Source organism: Pituophis catenifer, unplaced genomic scaffold (genome assembly GCF_029215685.1).
Source record: "Pituophis catenifer annectens isolate HBS135680 unplaced genomic scaffold, rPitCat1.0.hap2 SCAF_7, whole genome shotgun sequence".
NCBI classification, from domain to species: Eukaryota; Metazoa; Chordata; class Lepidosauria; order Squamata; family Colubridae; genus Pituophis; species Pituophis catenifer.
This window is the reverse complement of record NW_027256887.1, coordinates 57,239,330-57,253,530: the sequence shown is the minus strand read 5'-3', so window position 1 is coordinate 57,253,530 and position 14,201 is coordinate 57,239,330. Positions and strand designations below refer to the sequence as shown.

General features: G+C 40.4%; 1 protein-coding gene across 9 annotated transcripts in view; it reads right to left on the bottom strand.

Annotated features, from left to right (window-relative positions):
- Positions 1–14,201, bottom strand: part of CNOT4 (CCR4-NOT transcription complex subunit 4) — a 74,377-nt gene that overhangs the window by 38,009 nt on the left and 22,167 nt on the right. For 6 of the 9 annotated variants that reach the window (XM_070946806.1, XM_070946813.1, XM_070946810.1 and 3 more), the window contains exons 3-7: positions 7,509–7,706; positions 6,841–6,927; positions 5,496–5,597; positions 4,509–4,634; positions 2,897–3,030 (exon numbers count right to left, since the gene is read on the bottom strand). In XM_070946806.1, the coding sequence (XP_070802907.1) occupies positions 2,897–3,030; positions 4,509–4,634; positions 5,496–5,597; positions 6,841–6,927; positions 7,509–7,706 (647 nt within the window). The remainder of the gene's footprint in view (positions 1–2,896; positions 3,031–4,508; positions 4,635–5,495; positions 5,598–6,840; positions 6,928–7,508; positions 7,707–14,201) is intronic. The other 3 variants (XM_070946809.1, XM_070946811.1, XM_070946815.1) reach the window with 1 other exon arrangement.

Here is a 14,201-nt window from a genome sequence, read left to right as displayed (position 1 = left end):
TATGCATCTGAGGAGGGCAAAAACAGCCTTCTCCACCCCCTCGGAGGCCCTCCGGAGACCTGAAATGATCCGTTTCCCAACTTCCAGTTGGACAGGAAGTGATGTTTTTTGCTGTCCCCAGCCTCCAGAGACTCCTAGAGAGGTTCTGGAGGCTGGGGACAGCAAAAAAGACACTTCCTGTCCAACCGGAAGTTGGGAAACGGGCCGTTTCGGGCCTCCGAGGGGGTGGGGAAGGCTGTTTTCTCCCTCCCCAGACGTATCGAGAGGATCTAGGGCCAGATGAGAAAGAAAAATGGGCCTACCAGGCCATCGCGTGCCAGGAGTGGGGGGGAGGGGGGGTCACGCACTCATGCGCGGGACGGGGCGCATAGAATTATGGATGTGGGCACGCGCACGCGTGAACCTCCTCCGTCCCGCCCACCTGGCACGCAATGGCAAAAAGGTTAGCCATCACTGCTCTAGGATTTATTTTGATTCACTTTCACGCTGCTTGCTTTCTTTTAAAGTCTGATAATAAAGACTTAAATGCTGGGTGGCATAAAAATTTATAAACTATATTTATAAATATAAAATCTATAAATTAAGAGAATATATCTTGGGTCAAATAAATATATCACATATGCTAGTTTGATGTCAGTCAATTCTACAAAAAGATTATGAAGCTTTAGATTCCTTCTTTGTTGCGACAGGCCACATCAGAATTTGTTGCCATTTCAGAATCCAATGCTGTTATTTCTCCTTTTCTTATAATCCAACTCATTTTGTGAGAAAATTGAATTTTAACCTCAGTTGATGTTTCCTTCGATATATATTTCTCTCTTGAGACAGATTATAACTAGATAGAACATTATCCAAACAAGACACGCAAATTAAAAAGATCAAGCTGATTCTCCTGTTCACTTGAAATCAATCGCTTGGATTAAGAAGAAAAGTCTACACTGTACTTATTACAAATTTTGTTAATACGTTTTTAACTTTACAAAGATCTCATCAGCTTTCCTAAACGGAGGTTCCTTTAATTATTTCTCAAGATAATGCTGATCCTCTGAATCAACACGGGACAAAATGACAAAGAAATATAAGTCCCTGCTATCTGAAAGTTTATTTGAAAAGTATTTTTACCAAGCCATTTTAAAAAAAGAACTTATTCTTGATCACCATCCAACCCTATCCAATCATTATACTATTATTTTGCTTTCTCTAAGATTAATTAAAAATGTATTTAACAAATGTTTTAACACAATACTTTCTAAGTATACAATTACCGTATTTTTTGGACTACAAGGCGCTCCGAAGTATAAGATGTACCTAGGTTTGGGGAGGAAAACAAGGGGGAAAAAATCTGCCTCTGCCTCTGTGAAATTTACCTCCTTGCAGCAAACAGCCTGATCAGCTTCAGCACAAGCAACTGATTGGCAGTTGTATCGGCCTCCCGGAATACTGCCTATCGGCTGTTCCAGGCTGCAGGGATCACCACTATCGTCACCGCCCATCGCGGCTGCTGCCTATGGCTGCCTCACGCGCCCCGTTTTCGGCCTCGATGTGTTCTGTTTTTGGCCCATTCCAGGCGGTGGGGATCGCTGTTGCCACCGCCTATCCCCGGCACCTGGAACGGGCCAAAAATGGGACATGCAGAGGCCGAAAATGGGACGCGTGGAGGCGGCGATAGGTGGCAGCAGCGATAGGCAGCAATGGCGGTGGTGATCCCCGCAGTCTGGAACAACCAATAGGCGGTATTCCGGGAGGCCGATCCAACCGCCAATCAGCTGCTTGTACTAAATCAGGCTGTCCTGAAGCTGACCAGTCTGTTTGCTGCTGGGAAGCAGAGGCCGGCGGGTGGGGGCTGGCGGGTGGGCGGTGCTTCGGCAACATTTGCTGTATAAGACATGCACAGACATTTCCACCCACTTTTTTGGGGGGTGTGTGTGTCTTATACACCAAAAAATACGGTACTTGTTCCTAAATAACAATATACTCATGTTAAGATAGTCAGTGAAACTTTTAACTTGAGAAAACTACCCTAAAAAGTAAGAGACCCACAAACTGTTAAATAGCAGTACTATGTAAGCCACTTGAAGGACAGTTTGCAAAACAACCAAAATATTACTTTAAACTTGATTCCTGAAGTATTCCATCTACTTGAAGGTTCAGTACAATCGCTTTGAAGGCATTCTCATGTCATCTGAACGTTTATGTGCATGTGCATGTAGAAAAGACACTTGACTAGGACTGACACCAAAGAAAAGTGCTGGTAGCAGCTGATACTATTGAAATAACATCTGCTGGAGAATTACCCTTAAGTGCATATGCTGAGAATTTCAAATAATGAACATTTGAATACACTTCCTCTCAAGTACTAGAATCTAAAAATCACCAACATACTATAGCTCAAATACATAGAAGCACAATTCAAATTCTTACATTACCAAATGTAAGAAAATTTACATGAAGATTAATTTTATTTTTCAAAGGCTCTGTGGAAATATTACCTTCTTCTAAGTCTGACCAATTTGTTCAGTTTGCATTACCAAATTGAAGACCAGGTCTACTTCATAATAATAGTTTATAAAACATTTATTCAGAACATCAGTCAAACCGGAAATGAATTCGGATTATGCCCCAAAAACCTATCAGCATGGTTATGTCTGTGACATTCTATGTAAATGTATACATGCCTAACAGAAAGGCAATTTTCTGTTTAAAAAATTTAAATTTAATAAACATATGTACATATTGCAAATATTCCACACATCTACTGCATATAAAAGACAGAAGTAATGCAAAAAGAATAATTTTCCATCTATATTGATTTAAGAAGTTATGAAGTAAAATTGATCAAGAAGAAAAGGAGTTTTGATGAAAAACAAGAAAACTCTGGTAGAGAACCTGTACTTACACATCATACCTCTGTAGAGAAGTCACTTTGTTTTTGTTCTTGTCAACTACACTTGTGGACAACTGGAGAAAGTTGGGGTTTAATTTGTATAGTTCTTGGAGTAACTTCTGTTCATATTCTTGATGCTTGCCAGCCTGAAGTGAAAGAAAAGTCAGAAGTAAAAAAAAAAAAACCTGATTAACTGAAGCATATACTTTATTCCATGACATACTAATATCTCCATACAATACTACTGCACAATATAAAGTCATTTTAAAAATTCCCAAATCAATATCTATTTTGGATAAGATAGTATAAGAGTGCCAAATCATTACAAATCATTGTCAGAAATGGAAAATCTGGTTTGTTATACAAAAAGTCTTTATTTTTTTAAGTAAGCAGAGTTGGGATTGACAATTCAGTCAATAAGTAAAGCATTCTCTAAGTGAAACCGTAACTATTTTATCATCTTATTTTTCCTTTCCTTTCCACTCCTGCAAAGTTTGTAAAAATGCAAGGACTGATTTCAAAATTACTTTCTCATAACTGTCATAACTACAAATGGTAGCTAAATGAGGGCTACCTGCAAACTGAATTAGAGTTTTCTAGTATACTAAAATTTTAGTCCACTCCATGATATCTATAATTTAATAGTTTATGCTGATTTAATGGGAGTACTAATTTTAATTTGAAAAATAAGGTTTGCTATTCAAGTTTCAATTGATGTTAACTATTGCAAAAATCCTTACATAACCTTTGAAAAATGGATATATAACTTTTTTGCCCAATTAATGTGCTCTATCTATCCATTTCTAGCATAAAATATTTACATGTCAAATTTATTTTTCATCAATATATATTTTGATCAATACCTTTAAGGCTCAAAAAAATTCAGCTTTTAGGAAATTTTAATTTTGTAAAACAAACTACACAACAAAACCGTTGTTTCTCTCATGTGATTTGATTCAGATTTTATTGAGTTACTGATTTACTCCTAACTTGCCATACCTGGTTTGATCAGTTTTATGTTAGCAGAAAGCACTCATTTAATTTTGACAGTGAATTTATTGAAGTGTTGGAGAGATTTTGCCTTTCAGGGTCAACTGACAACAGCAAAATCTGTTTATTAGTAGATTATTAGTAAAAAAAAATGGGGCAAGGAGGAGAGAACAGAATTTTTGGGCCATCACACAATTACATTTTAGTGATATTGTCCAAAATCTCACAATTTCAGGCCTCTCAAACAAAAGTATTACAAAACATTAATATTCTCATTCAACTTATTGATAGTTTCAGCTAAACCTTTCACATTTCAGAAGATCTGATTATCTTTTTATTTATTTACAGGGACAGTGATTTGGATTCATTTCCATAAAGTTATTTACTGGTTCTGCTTAAAGCAGCTATATTATGTTGTGAGAATTATACTTATAGCCTTTAGTGCTTTATTGTGTTTAACAGCTCATTTTATAATTCTGCTTTATAGCTCATTCTTTCTTAACCTTGATTCTAGGAAATCTGAAATATAGCAATTATGATTGGGGTGGTGGAGGTAAGCCATTTTGTCATATAGGATCAATCTTTGAAGAGAGAAGTGGGTTAGGACAAAAACATTAACCCTCAAAATACCTACCTGCATTTCTTCTTTTGTGAAACTGGCTGCTTCATCTCCTAATTCATGTAGGTACATACAGTCTGGCTTTGGACACTGCATGTTCTTCAGAAAATAACTGCAGTACTTTGTGGTTCCTAAAGATGCCTGATGAAAGATGTAGTGTGTCAACAATTTTCAAAGATAACAAACAATATATTGCAGAAGTAGACTTGCCTTCATAAGGAAAGAAGGACATGTCATATCTGTTACTGTTTTGCTGAATAACTCAATGCAAAGCCAATTTCTCAGGGTTTTTTGTTCAATTATATCACCAGTAATTTGTTTAATGTTAAATACCATTATGTCCATATATATGTTAAAGAAGAAAAACACTTTACATGGGCTATACTTACTTTCTTAGTGATAGGAGTTGCTGGTCCCAATAAGGTTGTTAAGTGAGTACTATCTGTACTGAGTTTACCAAGTATGCATGTTATTCTGAAGAATTTATTTATTTCTTCAATTTCTATAGCCCAACTCAACCAAGAGATTCTGAGCAGCTGTCTCGTTGATTCAATGGCTGTTACTCCCAGATAAATTATGAAAAAGATTTTTGGTTCTTGTCAATCATCAATCCTACAATAGTCTATTCCCATTTAAGTTGAGTTGGCATAAAAGTACATTCATCTCATCCCCAGTTCTCCAGTAAGCATCCACAATTAGACAGGAAATGGGAGGGATGAACAAAAGTCATTGTATCTAGAATGAAGATTCTGGAAAAATCTGTGCCTCAACAAGGCAAAAGCAATATGAATACCTTCTTTTCCTCACCTGAATCTTCAGACAACTGGTTCACAGTATTTTCAACTAGATAAATGCATCTTCCACCCATTAGTTTTGCCTTCAACAGTGCCTGTCTATCTGCCAAATGTAAGAGAACCCTTCCTTTGTCTTTCTGTTGGATAAATCTGGTAAATTCTTATACAGATGCAAATGCTAAAGTTATAAAATATTTGTTAACATTACCTTAAGTGTTCTTCCATCTACTACCACATTATTAACGCATTGTATAGCTCTGAGTGCATCTTCTGACCGGATATATGTTACATATGCACTTGCACTTGGACCCTAGATTTTTTAAAAAAATTACGTCAGATCCTTAAGTACTTAAAATTTTATGAAGTTGAAAGCCAAATGTAAAACTTAAGTAAAACTTAATTTATAAAATTAAGTCCAGATAAAGTTTTCCAAAATACTATTTACTTTAAAATTAGTAATAATTAGGACTGCAATGTATGATTAATGCACAATTAAACTCAATGTAAAAATAAAGCTTATTAACAAAGTTATTTTTATATGGAAAAAAATAATCTTAAATACTTATCAATATTCTTGCTGGCAAGAAATATCTTAAAAGCTATTTCTGCTTCATTACACAGATAAAAAATGTTTAAAATGTGACAAAATTGCAAATCTTAAGAATAAAATTAATTTCTTGTTTCAAGATCATTGCACATAGGTGTAAATGTATTCAACAGACCAAATCACCTAAAAATCATAAAAACAGTTTTTGGAAAAACAGTACTTTTTCAAAATTCACCTTTAATTTTATGACTAAAGAGATATTTGAACTAGTAAATATCAGATTTGGGTGCTAGTATTACTACCTAATGTTTTATATACCGGTAATTTTGTAGGTCAGTCAGGAAAATGCCAACACCATAATTATGAAAAGTCTCTATTATGCAGTTGGATTTACTTGTTTCCTTAGGATTCTATTTGTTCTTTTAGCATTTAAAATCAATTGTTCAAAATAATGCAACTATGCAGCACTTTCAATTCAAAGGGAATTAGGTATACCATGGCACTTCTTAAAGTTGCTGATTTTTGAAGGCTGCACAGTCCTACCAAGTAATACACTTCGATATAAAACTGAATCTGAATATCAATATGCCATTAGCTTGCATTTCCTCAATATATTATTTTCTAGCTGAGAGGAAAATTAAAAACAACTACTTTCTTATTAGAAAATGTAAAATAAATTTAGTATATTAATGACTGTATTGACTAAACAATGGTGATTGTTCACACACTTCAATATGGAATATGAACATATGTATCGATACCAAATGATAATTCATTAACTGAGTCAAAATAAGTAGAATTCTGTAACTATTCTTATACAATGCCCATAATTTGAGAATCCTCTTAAATCATATTGTAGTAATCTAGGTTGTGTATTTGACTGCATTTTAGTTATTACATCACTAAGTAAAATATGAATAATGGTATACCAACACATAGCTCTTTACACTCCACAGAAATATTGAATTTACTTCTTTTCCTCAGAGGTATAGAACAATGTCTTTACCTGTGAGCCTGCGTATGATGTGCTGTTATTGATTACAACTTTGTGTATTTTACCAAATTTTCCAAAATATTCTGGCCTTTTCAAAACCTGTATTGAATAACATAACAAAAATAAATTTTATAATTGTAAGTTGTTAAAAACAATTACTTTATTAGAAAATGTAAAATGTAAAATAAATACCATTGTTTAAGATATATTTGAACTATTTGTATTTGAAAAACATCTTTTAAATTTGGCTTCCAGGAGAAATAAAATGATGTTAAGTATCAGGCAGCTCAACTTATAAAAAAAAAAACAATACATGGCTATTGTATTAAATACTTCAGAAAAGTCCAGAATAATAATCTTATTTGGCAACCTTAACATACTTGATACAATGCAAAATTCAGAATATATTCTCAGAATCTCAAGTCTTAATAAATAAAATCTTGACTATATGTAGTAATATTGTTCACAACTTCCCATAATTTCAATAAAATATCAGTTCATACATAGACAGTAATAGTGTTTTCAGATTTACATATTCTTTCTTTCTTTTTCTTTATTTCTTGTTTTTGTTAATGTTTGTATTTGGACACTTTTTTCATTCTATTTATAGATTGAAAACAATACCTTTTTAACAAGAGTACACTAGAGAAGTGAACAGTGCACTGCAAGAAACAGCTTACCTCTGGATCTGCTAGACGCTGGGATAAACCTACTACAAAAACAAGATTCTTCTGTACAACCCGTACACTGGCCAGATGCTTACGATTCTCTGATATCTTCTGTTTTCTCTCATTTTGTTTCTGCTTCTTTTCGTTTTTTATCCTCTGCAGCTCTTCTTGGGAGAGTGGTTTGTATACTGCTGGATCTTCTGGATATGGCTTTAAAAACAGGAATAAATATTTAAGAACTAATGCTGGAACTGACACTGCCTAAAAAGCTGCACAGAATGGAAAATCTTGCTGAGTGAAACAAACTTTGGAAGACGGTCCCTGATATTCAATAGGGACACCTAGCTAATAATATCTCCTATTTTCAGGAATCCTTATTTTATTACAATCTACTATAAACATAATCAAAATAGCATTAGAAGTGAGCAGAATTTTCTTTATACCTAAATACACTAAATAGCACTTAGGCATAAGATGCACAAAGCATACCGTATCTTCCGGCGTATAAGACGACCCCCGACTTTTCCTGTTAAAATATAGGGTTTGGGCTATACTCACCATATAAGACTGCCCCTCTTCCAATGCACACCAAATAAAAATTAAAAAACATCAACTGGCTCAACACAATGTAAAAGCAGCTGTGCTAGACCCAAAATGGCCCCTGCAACAAGCAGGAACCTCACGCAGCCACAAAAAGCCCAAAAAAACAACTTTCACACTTTACACACACACACAACACAACACAACTGGTTCATCCACAATGTAAAAGCAGCTGTGCTAGACCCAAAGTGGCCCCTGCAACAAGCAGGAACCTCACACAGACACAAAAAGCCCAAAAAAATCAACTTTCACACTTTACACACACAAAATTCCACATACAGCTTTGTGAGATTTTGTGTGTTTGTGTAGTTAGAGTGAAACACTACAGAAACACACCACATCTCAGAAAGCTGCACAAATATTATTTTATTTTTATTTTTATATGAAAACTAAATTTAAAACTTGCTAAACTTTAAATGGCTAGGTCTAAAAAAGAACAACTAAAAAAAACCCCAATTAACTATTTTTTTAAAGCTCCCAAAGGGGAAAAAAACTTACCCAATAGAACAGGGATCTCCAACCTTGGCAACTTTAAGACTTGTAGACTTCAACTCCCAGAATTCCTCAGCCAGCTTTGTTTTGCTGGCTGAGGAATTCTGGGAGTTGAAGTTCACAACTCTTGCCTGCATGATTGCAGGCAGGGAGTGGCTTGCTGATGGAATGGATTCAGGCAAGCGAAGCAAGGCAAGCGTTGCGATTACCAGCTAAGGTAAGCAAGCTGGAGGGGGAAAACTTTTTTCTTTTTACAGGGCTTTGGGCTCTGGCGATCCCAGCTGAGTTGCCTGATTAGCAGATCGTCAGAGCTTGGATCGCCAGAGCCATTTAAGGCTCGTTCGAGTCTTTTGGGCTGGTCTGCCTGGTTACAGGAGAACGACACCTAGCGTATAAGACGACCCCCGACTTTTGAGAAGATTTTCATGTGTTAAAAAGTCGTCTTATACGCCGGAAAATACGGTACTTATTTCTAAACAAGTAAAGTTATCAAGTAAATTAAATGCTACAAAGATAGCATTTAGCAACCATGCCTATATTAAAAAGCCAGAAAGTTATGCTATCAGAGATTTCTAAGGAAAGTTAGATGTAGAATCATACATTTCTAAGGAATGTTAGATGTGTAGACTAAACCAGGAAATCTGAAGACAATCTTTAAGTAAATAATAGCAAACCATTTCTATACTATTACAAGAAAATTATTTATCAATGTAGTCAATAGGAATTAAGATTACTAAGTATATTAAATTAGCTTTTCAAAAAACTATAGGGCATTCTTGTTTGCCTACAGCAAGTAATAATTGACATTCTAATCAAATAATATAACTTGAAGAAATTCAATCAGTAGTGGCAGAATCATAAATGATAAGTGTAACTAAGCAAGGGATATTGTCCCAAGAGGTCCTTGCCAAAATGCTTGCTAATTTGCAGTTATATACTGTAGTATTTAAAGAAAGCATGGCACTGTTTCAATCTCATGAAATACAACATTTAGCCTTCTTTATCTATTAGTCATGCATAAAAAATAACCCATTGTTAAGTATAAACAGCTCTGTCCTCAGAAGCATTCAAAGTCAATGCACCAGTCAAAGAGTTATCAGAATTGCCCTCCATTCCCCCGAGGCCTTTGGGATTACGAACAGTAGGGAATAAAACCCCTATCCCTGCTGCCCCTCTGGAATCGGCTGGATAGCCTGAATATCCAAGAGATGTTGTATGGCCAATTCCATGAGGAGCTGCTTCGTCCGGTCCTTTGACACAGGGCAATGGATGAAAAACCTTGGGGGTGTGCGGAGGAATTCCAGGGAGAGGCCCGACCTCACCATCTCCCTGACCCAGGCATCTGTGGTGATGCCCTCCCGTTGGCTGGCAAAGAAGGCCAGGCGATCTCTGATGGGAGGGTTGGACGAGCAGTCACCTCGAGTGCTGAAAGGGGCGACCCCTCCCACCTCAAAAGGACCTTTTGGGTGGGTACCTTTGCCCTTGCCTACACTGCCTCTCCTGATGTTGTCCTTGTCTGGGAAGAAAGGGCCTTTGTAAACGCAGCATTCCGAATCAGCTATCCGGACCACTAAAGGACGAGGGGCAAAAATAAGGGGACGGACATGAGTCCGCCCTCCAGGACATGGATGGCAGAATCTTGCGCTTGTCCCTGGACTTGACTAGAATGGGATCCAGGCAGTCCCCAAACAATTTATCCCCAGGATATGGGGATATGCCAGACTCCACTTCTTCCTGGCATCGGCTTGCCACTGGCATAGTTTAGGAGACGTCGGGTTGCCACGGACGAGCTGATGGACTTGGCCATGAATCTCGCTGCATTCAGCAGAGCTAGGCTCATGAACACTGCCTTTTGTCACAATCCGAGTCTGGGAGCTTAGGGGCGCGGTGGGGGTCCATGTGACTCAACCCACTGTCACACCCACCTTCGGCTCCGGTGGCTTTTCCAGGCTTCAAAATGACATGGCAGGCCTTCCTCACGCATCAAGGCTAGCGCTCTGGATCTATGCTCATGAGCGCTGCCTCGCCTGTGTTGCAATCAGGCATCTCCCAGGTAATCAGGCTGAAGGGGCATTGGACTTACCTGACACGCTCCTTCTCAGTGAGTTGGAAACATCAGCCAGGGATGGGTTAACTCCGTCTACCAATAGATGGGCTGAGTCTGCAATTTGCTTAGCCACGCCCTCCTGTAGCTCCCCAGTTTCTGACGAAGGCAATGATGCAGACAGGTGTGTGAATCTGTGAATAAAACACAAACATCCACCCCAGGGTCGCAGGACTGGATGCAAACCGGACGGGATTGGCTGATGTTTCCAACTCGCTGAGAAGGAGCGTGCCAGGTAAGTCCAATGCCCCTTCTCCAGATTGGTTGGAAACATCATCCAGGAATGGGACATACCAAAGCTGGAAGTCCTATTGGGAGGGTGCTGTCCGGTCCAGATCGTCCTGCCCCGTAAAAATTGTCTGCAAAACCCTTCTGCCAAAGGCAGTGTCTGCTGAAGCGTAAGCATATAACTTGTAATGGCAGATAAAAAGAGGGGGATGTCCAGGTAGTAGCCCTGGAGACTTCCACTAACAAGGCCTGCGTAGCCCAAGTGGCTGAGGTAGCCACGCTTTGAGTAGAATGGACTGTAATTTGTCTAGAGACTGGCAACGCCACAGCCTCATACACCATGGCGATGCACACTCTGATCCATCTCCCTATAGTGGAGGATGTGACCTTAGACCCCATGAAACTGGGTTGGAAACAAATAAAGAGAGATTCCGTCTTCCTTATGGGAGCGGTTCTCTTCACATAGAGATGGAGAGCCCTTCGTACATCTAACGTGTGCAACCGACATTCCAAGTGGTGGACTGGAGCAGGACAAAAATTGGGTAAAACTATTTCCTGCGCCCTGTGGAACCATGTATTAATCTTTGGTATAAAAGTGGAATCTAAACATAGTACCACTCTATCTGAGTGAAAAACACAGAGGTCTTGTCTAATGGATAGGGTGGCCAGCTCAGAAATGCGTCTGGCTGAAGTTATAGCCACCAGAAATGCTACCTTATAAGATAATAGTCAAAGACTGGAATCCCTCAATGGCTCAAAGGGAGCCCCCATAAGGAAATTCAAAACCTTGGTCAGGTTCCACATGGGGAATCTGCACTACTGGAGGTTGAAGATTTGTGGCACCCTGGAGAAACTGTCTAATCACCGGGTGCTGAGATAAAGTGTCCTTTGACCCACATGTCAAAACCGAAGGCAGGGCAGAAACCTGTCACCAAAGAGTATTGGGAGCCAAACCCCTATCTAACCCTTCCTGCAGGAAGTCCAAAATGTTAGCTAAGGAAGTCCCAGTGGGAACCAACCCCTTCCATGTGCACCAAAGGCAAAAAGCCCGCCAGGTAGCATCATAAATACGAGAAGTAGAGTCTCTGCGAGAAGCCTGGATGGTCGTAATGACCCTGGAAGAAATATTTTCCCCACTCAACAGGCGCTGCTCAAGCGCCAGGCGGTTAGCTGGAACCACTGGGGGTCCGGGTGGATCAGCACCCCCTGGCTGAGGGTCCCTTGTGCTGAGGGAGCCGCCAGGGCTGAGCCACTGACAGGGCCACTAAGTGTGCAAACCATGGCCGCCTGGACCAATGAGGAGCTAGAAGAAGTAACTCCGCCTCCTCTTCAAGCATCTTCCTTATGACTCTGGGAACCAATGGAAGAGGAGGAAAGGCATACAACAGGCTGGGCGGCCATGGACTGCGAAGGGCATCCACTGCTTCTGCGGTCGGAGTTGGAAATCTGGTAAAAATTCTCGGGACCTGATGACTGTCCTGTGAAGCAAATAGGTCGACCATCGGAAGACCAAACCGGTCTGCAAGTAGTTGGAACAGGGACGGATGCAGGCGCCACTCTGCATGGTCGACTGAAGCTCGGCTGAGCCAGTCCGCCTGCACATTTGCTGCCCCTGAGATATGAGCTGCTCGCAGGGAAGGAAGATGGGCCTCCGCCCAAAGTCCTAATTGTTTGGCCTCGGCCATCAGTGTCTTGGACTGGGTGCCCCCTTAGCAGCCACACTGTCAGTCAAAATCAGAATGTCCTTGCCTACCGCTATATCCTTGAGAGCTTGGAGGGCCAGGTGAATAGCTCGGAGCTCCAACCAATTTATGTTGTGAGTCAAATCTGTCTGCGTTGACTTTCCTTGGACCATGTGAGACCCTAGGTGGGCACCCCAGCCCGAGAGGCTAGCGTCCATGGTGAGTACCAAGTGATGAGGTTCCCTGAATCTGCATCCCTTAGTGATGGCCTCGGAACCCCACCAGCTGAGCGAGTGGAGAACCTCCAATGGCACCCGAACCTTATTTGGGAAGGTACTGGTGGCTGACCTTTGAAAGGGAAGTAAGAACCACTGCAGATCCCTGCTGTGGAGGGGAGCCCAAGGTGTGATAGCAATGGCTGAAACCATTTTCCCTAAGAGCTGAGAGAGCAAAAGAAGGGGAACTGTATGTTGCACTCTGACCTGTCTTGTCAACTCCCTCAGACCTGTCTGTCCTGGGAAAGAAAAACCCTAGACTCTACCGTATCAATGACTGCCCCAAGATGGAGTAGCCTTGTGGAAGGTTCCAAGTAGCTTATGGCACGGTTGATAGAAAAGCCATGGTCCTGGAACACCTGCATAGTGGTAGCTAAGTCTCTCCGTGCCAGAGCCTTCGACCGGACTGTATAAGAATATCATCCAGGTAGAATTGAACCCGTATTGGAAGGGATTTAAGGTAGCCAGCCAAAGCTGCCATCAATTTAGTGAAGACCCTGGGGGCAGACAACAGCCCAAAGAGTAAGGCCTGATACTGAAAATGTTTCCCCACATAATGGAAGTGGAGATATTGTCTGAAATCTGGATGAATGGGGACATGGAGATAAACCTCTGTCAAATCCACGGAAGTAAGGAAGTCCCCCTCCCTAATGCTCTCCAAGATAGTCTGGAGAGATTGCATTTTAAACCATCTATAAATGACGTGATGATTCAGGGACTTTAAGTCCAAAATGGGCCTCCATCCCCCTGAAGATTTTCTCACAACAAACAAACGGGAATAAAACCCTCGGCCGAATTGGTCCTGGGGACAAGGTTGAATGGCCTGAATCTCTAAAAGATGACTGATGGCCGTTTCCATGATTAACCGCCTGGAGGGATCCCTGGACAAAGGACAACTAATAAACATACTAGGGGGACTGGATAAAAATTCCAGAACTAAACCCGGCCTTTCCCTACCTAATCCAACGATCAGTGGTGGTGACTTCCCACTGGCTGACAAACAGTGCCAACCTACCACCTTGTTGTGGCCCGTACGTGGCCTGTGCAGCTAATAGCTGGTGTGGTACTGCGCCAGCAGCCTGTGCAGGTGGCACTCGAATCAGACAATGAGGAGGCTGGAGAAGATGTGGTGCCAGAGGCGGGGATTCAGCCAGGGCCTTCAGAACCTCCAGAAGCTCCCTTAAGTGAAGAGGACGAAGAGGAGGAGCCTCTTTTCGATGCACAGGCGCGCAGAGCTGCCAAAAGGCAGGAGTGGCTCCTCAGGAGGAGGTCTCCTCAAGAGTAAGGCTTGGGGCTAATTGGCCACTCCCTTAGCCTATTTAAG